The sequence below is a fragment of the Culex pipiens genome, chromosome 3 (genome assembly GCF_016801865.2).
Source record: "Culex pipiens pallens isolate TS chromosome 3, TS_CPP_V2, whole genome shotgun sequence".
In the NCBI taxonomy this organism is placed as follows: domain Eukaryota; kingdom Metazoa; phylum Arthropoda; class Insecta; order Diptera; family Culicidae; genus Culex; species Culex pipiens.
The window spans coordinates 59,626,097-59,640,293 of NC_068939.1; the positions used below are offsets into that span (position 1 = coordinate 59,626,097).

Sequence of the window (14,197 nt, forward strand, 5' to 3'; positions counted from 1 at the left end):
AAGAAGCTATTTTGTGTCATAGGTTACCCCATACAATCTTGGCTGCTGTCTATACAAAAATGGTACTTATAAATATTCGAAAATCTGTACCTATTGAAGGAATTTTCTGATTAATTTGGTGTCTTCGGCAAAGATGTAGGTATTCATGAGGACTATTCAGAAAAAAATTGGTACAAGGAAAAAAAATGCCGATTTTTGAATAATTCTTATTATACAAAAATATTTAATATCCGTACTGTTTTAAATTCGGGATGCTTTAATATGTTTTAGGGGACAAAAACCTGCAACTAGAGGGTGACGATTCTCGAGATTTTCAATTTCCCGGGAATCGAGAATAGAATTTGGACATTTCCCAGGAATTCCCGGGACCCGGGAGTTTTTTTGACTATGCCAATAGTGTTACAATTAATTTATAGTAATTCTATGAAACGTTAATTTAAGTAGCCTCATTATTTTGAGGAACTATATAAAATCTTTTGATTTTTTTTCTGAATCTGCAAATAAAAAATCGTAACTTGAGCTTTTTAAGGCTCGAAATTGTAGTTTAAAATATTCATGAATCTGAGGACTGAGTGATTTTTCAAAATTTGCACAAACTTGATATTAGATTTTTGTAAACAAATAAATAACTAATACAGCTTATACAGCTTATATATAATTTCCCAGTAGCGGGAATTCGGCAATATGATAAACAATGACTCAAAACAACAAATTACACTGTTTTTTTTGTAATTTTTAAAGGTTAACTGTAAATATTCATTGAAGAAATATTTCAATTATCAGGAAAACCCAAATGTTCACAAAAAAAATAGATTGTGAGTTTTTCGGTAACCCCTTAGCTAGGGGAACTATACCCTTTCTCAGCCTATTTCTATTATCGGCCTATCAGCACTTTGATCATGAATTACAGCTTTCATAAAGTGTTTTCGACTGTTCCAAAGTAATAAATAGCTCGGAAAAAAGTGAGCAAGCAACTCTTCACTGTTGATACATCTGAAAATGTTGATTTAATAGTGGAAAACGGCAAAAGTGATGAGAATGGGTCGAACGGCTTAGAGTGATTAAAATGGGTATATTTCCCCTATAAGCAACAATTGTTCCAAAATGGATTATGATGTAACACACAGCTGAAAGGAACTCCAAAACTCTGTTATGTATTCCAAAAGAACTTATTGTATATTGATAATTCACCAATAAAACCGAATTGAATTGAAATTGGAATAGATTGTGAGGATTGATATGCTTTAAGGATGACTTAACTTGAAAAAGTTTTTCCCTCTTAGAAATAATAAAAAAAAATTGAAAATAAAACATTTGATTTCATTTCAGGGGTGTGACTGCTTAATATTTTTAAGGTAAATTTTGAGGTCCAAATTTTTTTTTTTGGCATCTCTCAATTATAGTTATTTGATTTTTTGACAAGTTAAAATTTACACTTTCTCAATAAGAAGATAAGAGAAGCATTGGTTTATTCGAACTTGAATATCGAACATTGAACATTCAATGTTTCAAACAATTTTGAATCTTTCAAATGTTTTTCTGATTAGTTTATATAATTTTGCTTCGATGTTTATAAGTTTAAAATTTCCCGGGAGTCTCGACAGAATTTCCCGGGAATCAAGAGGTCCTAAAATGGTCGATTTCCCGGGAATTCCCGCTCGTCACCCTCTACCTGCAACTTTTAAGCCATAGAGAAGCATGGTCAAAAATTCTGCCGCTAAGTTATGAATTTTTGATAAATATTGATTTTTGTAAAAAAAATCAAAATTGCGCACATACAAATTTGTTTACGTTATTTTTAAGTTAAATTGAATTTGCAATTGAAAAGTACTTTAAAGATTTTAAAGGGTTGACCCTTAAAAGTATCCCATTTTCGAGATATAGCTCCAAAAGTTTGATTGCAGGGAATTATTGGCAGTTATTTGATTTATAAAAACGTAACTTAATCCACCTTTGGGTGGTTGGTGTCTTCCTGACATTCACTGATCAAAATATTTTAGATCCAGCCTCAAAAAAGTTTGTAAATAACACTTAATTGTTTATAACTTTTGATAGGGTAGTCAGCTCCTTGATCTTTTGAACTCGTTGGAAAGGTCTTTTGATTATCGATCCAACGATGGGTTGCATGATAGATCCGGACATTACTTTCATCAAAATATTTGAGATCCGGCACCAAAAAAGCGTATATAAAACACTTAAGTGCTAAAATTTTTTGATAGGGATGCCAGATCTTAAATATTTTGGGCTTGTTGGAAAGGTATGTTTAGTACCTTTCTAAAAATGTATAACGTCATGATTCGAATTCCCCGACGCTTCGAAACCCGGACACCTCATATTGTTTTATCAATTATTTGGATATATGTTCGCATTATGAATGTCAAAACTGTGTTATTTGATGAATTCTAACATCAACTTTCATTTAAAGTTTGTTTGAACGCTGTAGTTAATGTCAACACAAATAAATAAAATAAAATTATAAGATTACCAAAAATGCGAAACATTTCACGTGAAATATTTCAAAGGCGTCCGAAGCACCGGGAAGGCAAAGCAGAAATTTATGGTTTTGATTTTATTAAATTCTAGCACATTTTTATATAAAATATCGATTGTTTTGATGTTAACAGCTTATTTAGACTTAAAGAATGCCATTCACTAACATTTCAGTCCAAATTTGTGCGATTCATTAGCAAAAATGAGTGTCCGGAATTCGAAGCAAAAGTGTCCGGATTTCAAATCAGCTTTTATCAGTGTCCGGGATTCAAAGCACAACAAGTCATTTTAATTTTCAAAGTCTGATGAAAAATTGTTAGAAAAGACATATTTTGCATGCATTCTCTTAAAATTTACTGTTAATACTACATCCTGGTGATATTTCTTCATTTCCAACTTAATACATGATTTTTTGTCAGCTATAACGAAAATGAAATGCTAAACTTCATCATTTTAAATAGCGACCTATGGGACCCCAAGACGAATCGAATGAGTCCAAAACGGACCAAATCGGTCCAGCCAGTGCCGAGATAATCCGAGTGACAATTTTTTGGTCAACATCCCACCACACACACAGACATTTGCCCAGAATTTGATTCTTAGTTGATATGTATACGTGAAGGTGGGTCTACGAGGTCTAATTACAAAGTTCCATTTTCGAGTGATATACCCTTTCCTCATTGAGGTGAGGAAGGCAAAAAATGACCATGAATGACCATTTCTGGTTTTTTTTTTTTTTATGAGTTCAGAAAAAATGCTTTAAATTTATTCAAGAGACAATGAAGATAAGACTTCTGGTTCTTGAGATACAACGGCTTAAAGAAAAAGAAACGAGAAAATTGAAGTTTTCTAAGTCTCACCCAAACAACCCTCCATTTTGTAATACCAATGTCTAAGCAACTATTGGTCCGATTTTCAATGTTAGAAAATGATACAAGTTTGAAACCAAGACTAACATTCCAAATGGGCGTAACATTGGATGTTTGACCCTTTTAAAATGTTAGTCTTGATTACAAAATTTTCAAAATATGGGATGTGATGTGATTTTAAATGCATTCTAATGTAAATGTTAATAAATTACAAGAAAAGTGCTAGGCGTAATCTAACCTAAGGCACTCTCCAGGATTCTTTCGAAAGATTGGCTGCTCTAGGGTTTGATTAGATTAGAATTGAGAGTTTAGAAGAGATGCATGAAAAAGGTATCAAAATCAACCAATTGGAATTTTATTTTTAAGCAACTGAGTGTAGCTTCCAAAGGAAACTCCATCATCAGGGGACACGAAGGTAAATACCAGCGGTAATTAAAAGCGAGCTGGAAAATCTAATTAATCCCGGGTTTACCCGGCGACGGCTCCGGGCCTCGGTCGATTTGCTGGAATTCACTCTGAATTCCGGATTGATTGGCTCTCGGTTAGGTTGCTGCTCGACGATTGGTAGGGGGCCAGAAGTGACGTTTAATTTAGTGTCAATGGTGGGACGATTTATTGCGAGCTGCTCCGGATGGTGCACACAAGTGGCGTATAACTGAAATTATTCAAAGTGATCCCTTGGGAATACGCAAAGCAAGTAAATTTTACTGCATCATACAGAAAAAAGGGAATCGAGATCAAACTGTTGGAAACAGTTCAACACTTTCCTTCAAATCATTTTTAAAAACATCTTTCATAAACTAATGCATTCAAAGTTAAATAGAATCAATATCACCATCCTTTGAACGAAACAAGTAAAAACTTCTCTTTAGAAAAAAAAAATCAAGCAGGAAATGTTCTCCTCGACTTCGGCGAGAGGAAAAAAAAGAGAAAACTTTTACAATCCCTTCCTGCGCAACAATCATAGCAGAGGAAATTGAATGTTGCTCCAACAAGAGAGCAGAAAAATGAACTGGGAAGCCAGAACTTTCAACGCCGTTACTTCTTTTTTCATTCATACTTAAGCACCAGCACAAACTTTCGAGTTTGTAACGAGATGTGTTTTTGTGACCGGTTGCGATAGGGTGACTTTCTTGTAGAAAAAAGTTAAACTAAAAGACACAAATTGTTACATGGAATCACCCTAAATTAAACCTAATCCCTCCTCTCATCCATCTATTACGATGCTGCCTTTATTTGCGATTAGGGTAGATTCTTAAGAACGTTTCCGATTCTTTTGTGGGTGGGGCGTTTGAAAAAAAATCTCCCACACACACAAAGGCGCCTTTCCAGCACCACGCGGATGATGGGTGCTAATTCACCTGCTTCAACGCCCTACTGTTCAAGTTCCAACCCCTCGAGCCAGTTTGGCTTGTGTCTTATGCTAATGCCGGCTAGTCAGTGCGTACAGGCACGTGAAAATTCGTTTGTTTCGATGGAAGATTATCGGAATGAGCACACCGGGGAATTAGCTGGAGGGGATTGCCGTATTTTTCTTTATTATTTTCCAGGGGCTTTAGGGTTGTTCTTGTTACGGGAAAATACGGGAAGGGGAATGTTTGCCTCTTTTTTTTTTCTCGTTAATGGGGTTTTCCGCAAAAACGTGTGCTTTCGTTGATACGAAATCAATATTTACCTTCAAACAAAGGTTAATGGGTCGAGGTTGCTTTTGGAATTATGGAACAGAGAAAGCGTTGTTTGAATTTCCTATTCAAACAAAAATTTTAAATTTAAGCGTTTTTTTTTCGAATTGTATCAAAAATTAAGCTGCAGCTTTAATTTTCATTATAAAACAAAAAAATATTGTAAATAATTATATTTGAGCAATTTTCTACCAAAACCGGGAAATGGATTTTATTTGTATTTTTTTCTATTTGGCTCAAACTTTGTGGGGGCATTCCCTATGACCAAAGAAGCTATTTTGTGTCTTTGGTTCACCCATACAAGTCTCCATACAATTTTGGCAGCTGTCCTTACAAAAATGATTTTTGTAAAAAATCGAAATTCTGTAGAAAAAAGTTTTTTGACCTATTTTTTTATGTAAAAGTACTTTATAAATTTTTTGATATAGGGTCCCGTTTTCAAGATATAGCCACCGAAAGTTTCATTTCAGCGAAATATTTGCAGTTTTTCGATTTATAAAAATAGTGACTATGAGTAACCATTTCTAAAAATATGTTTTTTTTTTCTAGTCTCACCCAAACAATCCCCCGAGCAGACGGAAATAACTTGGGAATAACATTTTTTGATAAATGAAAACTAGGCCAAAAACATTGTATGTTATTTATAACAAGATTTGTTAATCGTCGTTATGATTTTTTTGTTTTTGGATTGTTATTGTAATAACAGACTAATAACATTTTTAGTAATTCTTCGAACAAATCTTTGTTATTATTTTTTGTTATTTTAACAACTAATCCGATCATCCCAATAACACTTGAAGGTATTCTTCCATAACAAAAAAATATTCCAAAGTTGTTTTGGCTTTCAACCAATATCAGACCAAAACAAATTATGTTATGATACTGTTATGAAACCCTTTGTTATTTTAACAGTATTTTTTATTGAAATGGCATGAATTTTGTTATTAACGTCTGCCCGGGCCACCATTTTTTAATGTCGATATCTCAGCACCTAATGGTCCGATTTTCAATATTAAAACGTGAAACTTTCGTGAAATTTTCCGATCTTTTCGAAAACAATATTAAAAAAAAAAATAATCAAGACTAATATTTCAAAAGGGCGTAATATTTTTATTTTTAATTATGTTTGAACAACACTTAACACCTGTAAATTGTAATTAATTTGGAAATTGGCAAAATGTTTTAAAAGTACGAAAATGCAGTCCAGTTTTTGAGGGTTTTAAAATAATCCTTTTTTCAGCCTTTTCTTTATAAACTTCTTGAGATACCTTAAACATTTCTCACTTACCCCAAATGCACTGAATCGTTTCCTCCTGGGATGCGGGTCGTGTTTGTTCAGGAACACCTCGGACTTGGGCCGGGGCGGCTTCTTAGGTCGCATTATCACACGTGTTTCCTCCCGGATGTCCTCGTCGAGCAGCTTGCTGTCGGAGGACACGGACAGCTGCCGGTGGACCCGCTCGTGGTCGCCGACCCGGTTCCAGTCTGTGAAAAAAGAAAAAGAGAAAAAACGGGATCTGTTATTAATCGAAACTCGACGGTCAATGTTTGCTGTTTGTGAGTTTTGTGGCCGCGATAACGCGTGCGGCCTCGTATTTGCGTTAGAATTTCATTAAATCCTGCCAAGTTCGTTCTGAGAGGGTGGTGTGCGGCCTTCGAACATAAATAAACGAAGCTTTTATGGCACAACAGCAGCTCGCGGCGCGGCACACCAAAGTAGAGCACAAATATTTGTCTTACAATTTTAGCGAAAGAAATTCACTCAGCTTAATTTGTTTGCATATTCAACGGCGGTGGCACTCACAATCACACCCACACACCTTACAGGAGTAACTACCTAGTGGTTGTTTCAACCTGGAAGCTCTTTGCGTCGCGAATCGGGTGAAACCAGAAGCTTTTCGCGGCCACTACACCCCCACCCTGTTTACCAAGGTACACGTCAAGTGACGGATATGTGTCTGTTACTGCTGCAGTCAACGGAAATTAACGGAAAAATCTAAATTTTCAATTCGTGACAAATATAAAACTTGAGAAGATTTCTTGAGCTTTTTAAAGAAATTAAATTAAACTCACAGTTTTTTTTTTCAATTGAAAAAATATGAACTTGACTTTTTTCGTGCCAAGCGGCGCAGAGAAAGACATCAACAAACATTTGCAATTTAGCTCGATGCAGTCGGAGGAAGTGCACTGAAGAACCTTAAGTGGATTGCAAATAAATGGAGAAAGTGTATTTGTACTTTTGCCACTTGGCTTCCCGACTGCGCAAAGACTTCGCCTATTTTTGCTTCATGTTATGCAATAACGGTATCAGATAGAAATTCCAGCACAACTTTGTAACATTAAGATTTTCGAGTGTCCTACTCCCACACCAAAACAGCAGCTATTAATTCAACTAATCAGCGTCTCGTAACACTCAATCAATTTGACGTAAAGAGTACCACCATCAGCGAGCGCACGTCAAAAAGCGTCTTCAAAATTGCTTCCAACGTACATAATTCGATTGGAAAAGCTCTCGCTAATAAATGCTATTACGAAATCTTTGCCGGGTATTTTGTCGTCCTCGGAAGTCGATGCCTACAATGCGACACCATTGGGCTATCTTTTACTATAAAGTGATTTAAAAAAAATCAAATTATTCGCTCTACAGCATTGCGTTGCGAGATTCCTACTCGAAACTAGGTGTCCGAAGGCTTGATTGTTGAGGCAATTGCAAACCTCATTTTACACCTTAGCTATCGACCTAACCTTTAGGCTAGTGCGGGGCCAACAATTACTTCCCGTCCGACGGAAGGCGTGATCAGACAAATCACGTCTCAAAATTTGCCACCGGGACCTTCTGGGATCGAACCCAGGCCGACTGAGTGAGAGGCAATCACGCTTACCCCTACACCACGGTCCCGGCTAAGTAATTTAAAACCATCCTTAAATAACAACACGCGAATATGCAAAAATAAGTGTCCAATCGAATGTTAAATAAAATAAAAAATACGACAAGATAGCACAACGGTGGCGAGTACTTGAAGCTTGCTGTTGAAAGACCAAAAGTTGAATTAATTACCGGTAAGAGTCGCGCGAAAGATGAACGCAAAGCTGTAGGAGCTACTGCTACACTTTGTAATTTAATTAATTAGGAACGAAACGAAACCGTTACATTAACAAAGTGGAACATTTTGGGGACGCCTAATTGGGGAGCTCTTCATCCACGGAACAGAAGTGGTTGCTATAGCACAATCAGCTGGCCGATGATGGCGATTGATATTGACTTGACTTATATTTTAACTTTGATGATGCTATCTTTTAAATAATGAAAATCATGCAAAATAAATTTGTTCAACAAAAAGTAACTTTTTCAAAACTTTTTTTCAATTTTTCTGTAATTGTCTGCTTTAAAACTTTGTAAAACATAATTAGGGGAAAATGGGGCAAGTGTAACAAGCTAAGGAAATGCTCGTTATAATTCATTAAAAAGTTAAAAAATCTGTCGGATTTTTTTATATTCATCTTATTCCAGGTCTTGACTAAGACTTTGATAGAACTTTTTTTTTAAATTCCTTTTTATTCATGTAAAAAAATGATTTTAAAATTTTTGATTTTCCGTACGTTCTACTCAACTAGTGGGGCAAGACGAACAACCCGTTGGGGCAAGAAGAACAATGCATGAAACAACATGTTAATTTGCTAACAATTGAACTGTTATCACTTAGATACATCAGATTAAAATGTATTTGAAACGTTTCTTTCATTTTTAGATTAAATAATAATAATTTACTGAAAATTTGATCGTTTTAATAAAAAAAATATTACGTAGATGATAAATAGTAAATTTTCATAATATCACTATATTTTGTATGGACAATTTTTTTTAACAATTGTTTATCAGTTTGAGGTACGTTTATGTATATATTTCCCAATAAAATATGTTGTTGCAGCAATTCGTATTTTTTTCCATACTAAAAATCCACATGGTACACTTGCCCCACCAGAACAAGATTTTTCAAAAGCTCTCAACAAAAATAACCAAAAGTTAAATCATACTTTAAAAAAGGTGCAAGTCATTGGTAGGGACACTACTGATCTAGGAAAAATAGCATTTTGATAAAATGAACCTTAAAATGAAACCTAAGCCTTATTTTGTACTTTCCAAATATTAAAAGAAAACAAAGGTTTTGAAAAAATCTTCATTAAATCTTATTCCCCGTGGCGTAAACATCGTTTTGGCGGTTATGTGGTAGTAGAATCAGCTAATTGCATTATTAGCAACAATTCCTCATACTGGAAATAATAAAAATTGTAAAAATTACGGCCTTACGAGCGATTGTTCCTCTTGCCCCATATGGTCGTCTTGCCCCACCTTCCCCTGCACTCTACAAAATAACCCAATTCTTTTTTTTAAACACGAAACTTAAAATGAAAAAAATTCCAGAGTTTTTTTTTGAATATGTCCTATAAACATATGGAAGACAATAGCTTATTGGACCTTTTCAAAAAATACTCAGTAATTTGTTCTAAATGAAAAGATAACCCTTCTGGGTTAATGTAGATTCGAAAAGTACATTAAATTTCCCTTAAAATGACATGTTCAAAAAAAAATATAGTTGAGTAACGGATAGTGGTGGAGTTTAAAAAAAAATGTTTTTTTTTTGTGAAAAATACGGAATTTTGGCGTCCAATTTTACATAAAAGACCGTTTGACACCAAATTTCCATCTCATCACCATTTCAGGCTGCAAATTATTGAAAACCATGTCTTTTTTCTGCATGTTCAAAAATTGAAGGGTCGTACTACCCCTTTGTCACGAGATATCAAAAAACGGACCTCGGATCCGTGATCAGGAATTCACAACCCTTTTTTTGTAATTCATATTTCAGGGACAATTTAAGGATCGGAAAAAAGTAAGACCTTAATAGAAAAAAAATCATGAATTCATCAATCATGAAATATTCTCCCGATTTTTAAAAGTAGCAAAAAAAAATTGCGTTTTGTGAAAGATTTTAGAATTTTTTAAAGTTTTTAAATCAAATCTTCTAAATGCCACTAAACCATATCCATAGAAAACCGTCACGACCTTCCGCAAGCATATAAAGTTTAGCCGGGATGACTAGATTTTCAGGCCCAAGCTCAACACAAACAGCTAGAAATACGCAATTTTTCCCCGCTGAGCAGCACAGTTAAACTCATTTTACGGGCCAAAGTTTCTGGGCCTCCTGATTCTAGGAATGTTTCTCGTGTGCGATTTCGCCTTTTTCGGGAGAAGTGGATTTATTTTTGGAGCTCGAGACTTCCACTTCCCGCGTTTCGTCCAAAGGAAAGAACAGAGCAGCATGATTTATTCATGCAAATTGTTCTTTGGTGAACAAAGTTTTTAATTAATTCCAGTCGAGCCAAGCCCCAGCGAGATGGGAGGACCCTGGCGGCATCACCTTCGTAGAAATGAAGCAACTCGAGAGGCGGATGGATGAGTGTACTCTCGGAAAGTCGGATGGAAAGCATCCTGTGTGGGCCTGGGAAAAAACGCTGCCAAAAGGATATGTATGAGCGAAGAACTCTCCTGAACATCATTCAAAGTCGGAACGAGACAAAGTCTGGCAGCGTGGAGGCAAAGGTCGTAAAACAGGAAGCTGTTACAGCATAAAATACGCCCTCACCTCTGCTCAACAGGGCGCGCCGGGGAGAGCTTGTGGCAGTGGTTCCCGGACCACCGGCGTTTTCTCAGGTTTGAACCAATTATTATGATTTTTTTCATTTCATATTACATAAAATTTCGATGATTCAGTTAATTCGATTTTCACGAAAAGTCAAAGTTTACAAAAATTGTAAATAAAAAAGATTTTGGTACCACTGCACTGCTGCTGCTCTAGAGCAAAGACCTGGCCTCTGTAATGCATTTGTTATTGGGTTAAACTTTGGCTGGTGCACTTTTTCATCTCGACTAATTTGGAAGGTGCACATTATAATCTAGAGGTACGCTTCCTTGCTGTCTAATAAACTCATTTTTAGTGGAGGAAAGTTTTCCAGAAATGCGAAAAATTAGCTCATTTTCTTTTTACCTCTGCAAACTCAAAGGTGGAGAAGCACCATACTTCAACTTTCCCAGCCACCCTGCGTCTCCACCAAATTGTCAGTAATTTCTCATTAGCCAACCATGAGCTACGGCGAGAACGGTGCTGCACTCTAGAGTAGACGGAAATTGGGTCACCAATGCCGGTTCTCCGCGTGTCTCCGGTTACGAGAGCGCACGTGTTGTAGCAGACAAGGATGCTGCCCGGCTGCCATAACCATCTCCATTCATTGGAATTGAGAGGCTCCGTCGACTCTCGTTATTTTCATTCTGCCTTTTTTTTTGTTTTGCCACTCTTAATATGGGAAAGCCACATGTATTTTTTCCAGCAATATTGTTTTCAATAACAGAGTTGTAAGCTCTTATTGAAATAAAAAAAATTGATTGATTAAAAACAATATAAAAAAGGTCGAAAACAGCCCAGCCTCTCCTAAACGCCGGCCGGGCACAAGGCAACGGCGTCAACCGGCGACACTTTATGGCCTCCATGTTCTAGTATTTTTTTTTATTGTTATGACACGTTGCCGCCCCCACCTTGGGGGCGCTGCAACATTTCACGAGCGCACAGTGTTTTGTCTGTACCGGCACTTGGACGACGTCGACGGCGGCGGCTTGAATGTACAAACAGGGCACATACAAATAATGGATCATACAGCGAATGGTACTCAGGAGTGAGTAACATATTCCTTTTAATGGGACTTTGTTTCTGGTGCATACGAATGACGCCCGTTGTGAAGGATTAAAAACTTCAAACTTATGGCCCTGTTACAATTGTGGAACTGGCGGGAAATGCTTTTTTTTGTTGGGTTCAAAAATTTAAGCTTTCGTAATTGATTGAATAGATTGCGAATACAAGGATTTAAACCTGTTTGCTTTTGAAATTATATCTCATTAATACCTAAATTTAATCAATCAAAATCATTTTTTTCTGTAAATAAAACCCCGATCATCTCTTTAAAAAAAATACATAGATTTGAAAAACACCAAGAAAGCTAAATATTTTACACAGAAAATCTAACAAATATAGCCAAGAAATGATTGAACAATTAAAATTCCACATCGTAGCAAAAAAGTAGTCCGCTTCGCTTCGCTAGGAGACGGTGATTTTAGCGGATTGCAGACTGGATTTCGCCATGTTAAGCGCCCATTGCCCAAGTTGCCTAGGTATCGATAATTGGGTATAAAACCAACTCCACCTAAACCAGCCGTCCATTGCCGGCCGCTCCCATCTCCACCGCGTTGGAAGTGTTGATGCTTCACTTTTTTAAGGGCACAAGGGAAAATCTCCACGGTGTCCCCAAGTAAGATTCACTTGGAGTTGGACGGTTTTTGGGAAGGTAAAAGGTCTAGGATACACTCTAAGCAAGCGTTGCGACCAATGGCATAATGTGTTTATGGGTTATAGTTTTATTCTCAAGGCAAGCAATCGAATGCTGCTGTCTAGACGATTTCCAGTGATCAAAACCACAATATTAAAATTTTATTGGTAGCAATTGTCTCCATCATCTTGCTCCCGAGGGATAAGAGTCTCCACAAATAATTCAATTTTATGGCATTTTTATCGTCTCTTGACGAGATAAAATGATAAACAAAATGCTTAGCATCTTGAATCGATGAGTGTTGACGAGAAAAATAAATTATCCAATAAAATCAAAGTTCATCTCAGCACTTAGCGCCACGTGAATCTTCTCTCCTTAATGTTTCCCGTTGGCACCGTAATACTTTAATGGAACTTCTTCCCCCGTCACCTCTTCATAAAAGTAAAACAAGCGTGAGTTATTATTCACATTAATTGATCATTTACCCCGTCCCGAACCCCCTTGATGGCTCGTTGCCGTGCCGAAGGGTCATAAGTTAATAACGTGAAGGAATTCGAGTCCCAGGGGAAGAAGACGAAGAAGCATTTGCAAAGGATTAAATTTCTGGACGGCGGCGGCAGCGGTGTGGCGTTGACCCACTTTCTTTTCTTTGATGTGATAAATTGCGGGACGGGGCAAAAGCATCCCTTGTCATAGCAATGGACACTTGTGGCTACACACAGCTTCTACAACCCTTATCGATCGTTCCGCAATGTCGAGGCCAAAAAGCGGATGAAGTATTCATGTTTCGAGCAAGATCCCTGCTTTCTTCGCTCCCAGGATCATTGTTTTAAATGGAGCAATAAAATGGTCCCTTTTATGGTCAGCCTCCTTCCTTTTATTTCAAGTTGCGGTTTCCATAGGCCAATCCGTGTAATACGAAAGGACTGTGGCGATGCCGCCGCCGCCGAAGATGATAATCCCCCCGGGCGATGAGCGGAAAATGACCATCGTTTCCAGGCCGTTGGGGGTGTGGAAAAGCGGCAATTTAAATGAGCCCGAAAAATGAGTTTTGGACCCACGCAGCTGGCCCGCAGACCCTGCTACAAATGGTGCTCGTTTAAATTAAATAAACATTAGCAGGGTGAAAACAGTGGGGCCGACGCTGCACAGTAAAAAAAATCATGGTAAAATTACATCTAAAAAGGAGTACATCTTTTATGTCAGAAAAAAGCTTTAATTTTACCTTCAATAATGTGTAAATTTACATCTGGCAGACGCTAGGGAAAAATATCTGTGATCCCAAAAAAAAATATCAAACCGGCGATAGTTATATCTAGCTTACTAAGTCCGCGCCCCAACCCGCACGGCCATACCGCCGCTGTGAAAACTGGACGATCAAAGCCAATGTAGCTCTATGTGTTCCGTACACTGTATATGTACCCTATATGCAGTAAATACAGTGTACAATGTACGGAACACATAGAGCTACTTTGGCTTTGATCGTTCAGTTTTCACAGCGGCGAGATGGCCGTGCGGGTTGGGGCGCGGACTTAGTAAGCTAGATATAACTCTCGCCAGTTTGATATTTTTTGGGGATTACAGATATTTTTCCCTAGCATCTGCCAGATGTAAATTTACACATTATTAGAGGTGAAATTAAAGCTTTTTTCTGACATAAAAGATGTACTCCTTTTTAGATGAAATTTTACCATGATTTTTTTTACTGTGTGGAAGTGTCATGTCCACCCTAAGTTTTGACCACCCAAGAAGAGACCCTCTTCAGCACATCATCTACGG

At 37.0% G+C, this 14,197-nt stretch overlaps 1 protein-coding gene across 2 annotated transcripts in view; it reads right to left on the reverse strand.

The window, feature by feature from the left end:
- The window catches only part of LOC120417615 (cyclin-dependent kinase 14), a 267,069-nt gene that overhangs the window by 43,340 nt on the left and 209,532 nt on the right, over positions 1 to 14,197 (reverse strand). For both annotated transcript variants that reach the window (XM_052710860.1, XM_052710861.1), the window contains one exon: positions 6,330 to 6,526. In XM_052710860.1, the coding sequence (XP_052566820.1) occupies positions 6,330 to 6,526 (197 nt within the window). The remainder of the gene's footprint in view (positions 1 to 6,329; positions 6,527 to 14,197) is intronic.